This window comes from Buceros rhinoceros, unplaced genomic scaffold (genome assembly GCF_000710305.1).
Source record: "Buceros rhinoceros silvestris isolate BGI_N320 unplaced genomic scaffold, ASM71030v1 scaffold45385, whole genome shotgun sequence".
Taxonomy (NCBI): domain Eukaryota; kingdom Metazoa; phylum Chordata; class Aves; order Bucerotiformes; family Bucerotidae; genus Buceros; species Buceros rhinoceros.
In genome coordinates this window covers 1-2,353 of record NW_010413083.1, presented here as the reverse complement: position 1 = coordinate 2,353, position 2,353 = coordinate 1, and the positions used below count along the sequence as shown (strand labels likewise).

General features: G+C 53.4%; 1 protein-coding gene across 1 annotated transcript; it reads right to left on the bottom strand.

Annotated features, from left to right (window-relative positions):
• Nucleotides 1-1,240: 1,240 nt before the first annotated feature.
• On the bottom strand, nucleotides 1,241-2,347 carry MAB21L2 (mab-21-like 2 (C. elegans)). The gene has a single exon (XM_010136584.1). The coding sequence runs from the start codon at nucleotides 2,345-2,347 to the stop codon at nucleotides 1,268-1,270; it is 1,080 nt and encodes a 359-aa protein (XP_010134886.1). The 3' UTR covers nucleotides 1,241-1,267.
• Between the last annotated feature and the right edge of the window lie 6 nt (nucleotides 2,348-2,353).

Genomic DNA, 2,353 nt, shown 5'->3' with positions numbered 1-2,353 from the left:
TCCCGAGAAAAATCCTGCAAATATTTCTAAGTCGTCCTGAGCAAACTTAAAGAGAAATCGCTACAGGACGAAAACCAAGCAATCGGGTAGAGCTCAGCTTTAGGAGAGGGGGCTTGGGCGGGGAGAGATACCGGCGGGGGAGGGTGTCTGCGCGGGGAGCGACCGTGCGGGATCGGGCGGTTTCCCCACGGGTTGCTTATCTGCTTGTCCGGCTTCGCGGCGGTGCGATTTTGTGCTGTACTTAAAAATTCGGGGAAAACAAATGTTTGTTCAAAAAAATATCGACCGGTTGCTCTAAAACACATTAATTATTCAGGGTAGATCTATACTTGCTTCGTGTCAAAGTCAAATGGATAGCGCGTTGGCTCCAGGAAGCGAAAGCAAATAGCGGGGAAATTTTAAAACAAAAATAAAAGCGCCTGAGATTTACCGGGAAAAAAAGGAAAGAAAGCTTAAAAAAAAAAAATACAGGTGATGACCGTAGGGTAGAAAATGGCATGCTCTAGTTCTGCCTAAATTCTGGCGAGCTGCTGTCACATGCTGAACTACAGAATATGTAAGATTATTTTTTTCTTAGATGCACAATTTTTACAGAAAGTAGAGGGAAGTTTAGAAAACACCAATGAATATGCTAAGCTAAGGCTTCGGCTAGGTGTCGCGTTTATACTGTTTTTACATTTTGCGTTTCCGTTTCTGTTAAAATTTCTGAGGTTCAGAAGGAATCTACTCGCCTGAATTTAAGAACCATTCACGAAAAGTCAGCGTAAAGTTAAAGTAATATTTTTATTACTATTTGCAACAAGTCAGTTGTGGGGCACATAGTCTGACCTTGGCACCGAAATACATTTAACGTCAGTAAATTTTTTTAAAGGGAGATTTGTACATATAGTTAAATAATTTTTCACTTGGTGACAACATTCAGGCAAACAAGAGAGCATAAGAAAAGGACTATACATGGATTGGAAAATGTACCTTTCGGCTTTCGTTTTGAAGTTGCAAAAGACCGATTGCTTCTTTCTGTGACTTTTTAAAAATTCACATCGGAGGGCAGGAGGGGAGGCTCTTCCCTTCGTCCGAGCAAGGCGGTGAGAGTTTATGCCGGGAAAACCGTCTGCAAGTTTTTAAAGGCCGAGCTGCAGGTGGGTGGGGGGTGGCGGGGGCGCGTTTCTTTCGCCGCCTCTTTCCGTCGTCGTTCGCGTTAAATAAAAAGTTTTTAGGCGCTGTTGTTGTTTACGTAGAGCGAGTTTGGTGCGCGGGGGTGTTAACCCTATAGCTTGTCGAGGCTTTTGGGATTGGTGAGGATTTCTCTGGCTAGCCTCCAGGTCTGTTTGGCAGCGCTTTCCAGGGCCGAGTGGGGTTTGCCCTGAAAGAGGTCTAGGTTGGGCAGGAAGTAGTGGGGGCAGCGCCGGCACTGCAGGCAGGAGATGAGCTGCAGGAGGATGCCGTTCAGCCGGTCGCCCAGGCACGCCTCGTCCCAGTCGGTCTCCCGCGGGTGCTTCTCGCACTCGTACAGCAGCAGCGTCTTCATGTGGTAGTTGTTGAGGGGCTGCCCGGGCAGCTCCAGGTGCCGGTCGCGCAGCGTCTTCAGCACCGAGAGGCACTTGTTCCTGCAGCCGCCCATCAGCAGCCGGTTCTCGGCCTCGCCGAACTGTAGCACCCACGCGTCGCTCTCGGCCGAGCTCTGCTTGCCCGTCAGCGAGTAGCACTCCTTAGAGAGCAGGTTGAAGCCCTCCGCCTTCACCTCCGCCACCCGGTTGGGGCCGGGCCAGGGGATGTGGGGCATGGGCCACTGCGCCGCGCTGCGGGGCCAGATCCCGGTGCACTTGAAGGCGGGCGTGATCTGCACCACGTACCGCTCCCGGATGCGGAGCTTCACCTCGCTGGTATCCGCGATCATCTTCACCACGTCTCGGTAGCTGCACTTGTCCACGGCCTGGGCAACCAGTGTCTGGAAGCGGGAGCGGATCGTGCGGGCGGACAAGTAGCCCGAGGCGGTGATGAACTCCTCCCAGAGTGACATGCTGCGCGTGCGGCCGTCGCTCAGCTTGAGCACGGCACAGCCCGGCAGGGAGCCGTCGTCCACGAAGTTGAAGACGCCCATCTGGTTGAGGTAGAGCACCACCTCAAACTCGGTGGGCGAGATCACCTCCAGCCCCTCGTAGCGGGCGTCGATCTCGCTCAGGGAGCTGATGAAGCGCGGCTCCTGCACCTCCACCTCCTTCAGGACGTCCGACACGACCTTGCAGACCTCCCGGATGGTCTTGGCGATGGCCGCCTTGCGCGCCTGGCACCGCTCCGTGTAGTATTTGTTGAGCTGGTAGACCAGCTTGGCCTGCGCGGCGATCATGTTGGG

Coding starts and splice junctions, on each gene's coding strand:
- MAB21L2 (XM_010136584.1), bottom strand. CDS start 2,347: ATGATCGCCGCGCAGGCCAAGCTGGTCTACCAGCTCAACAAATACTAC.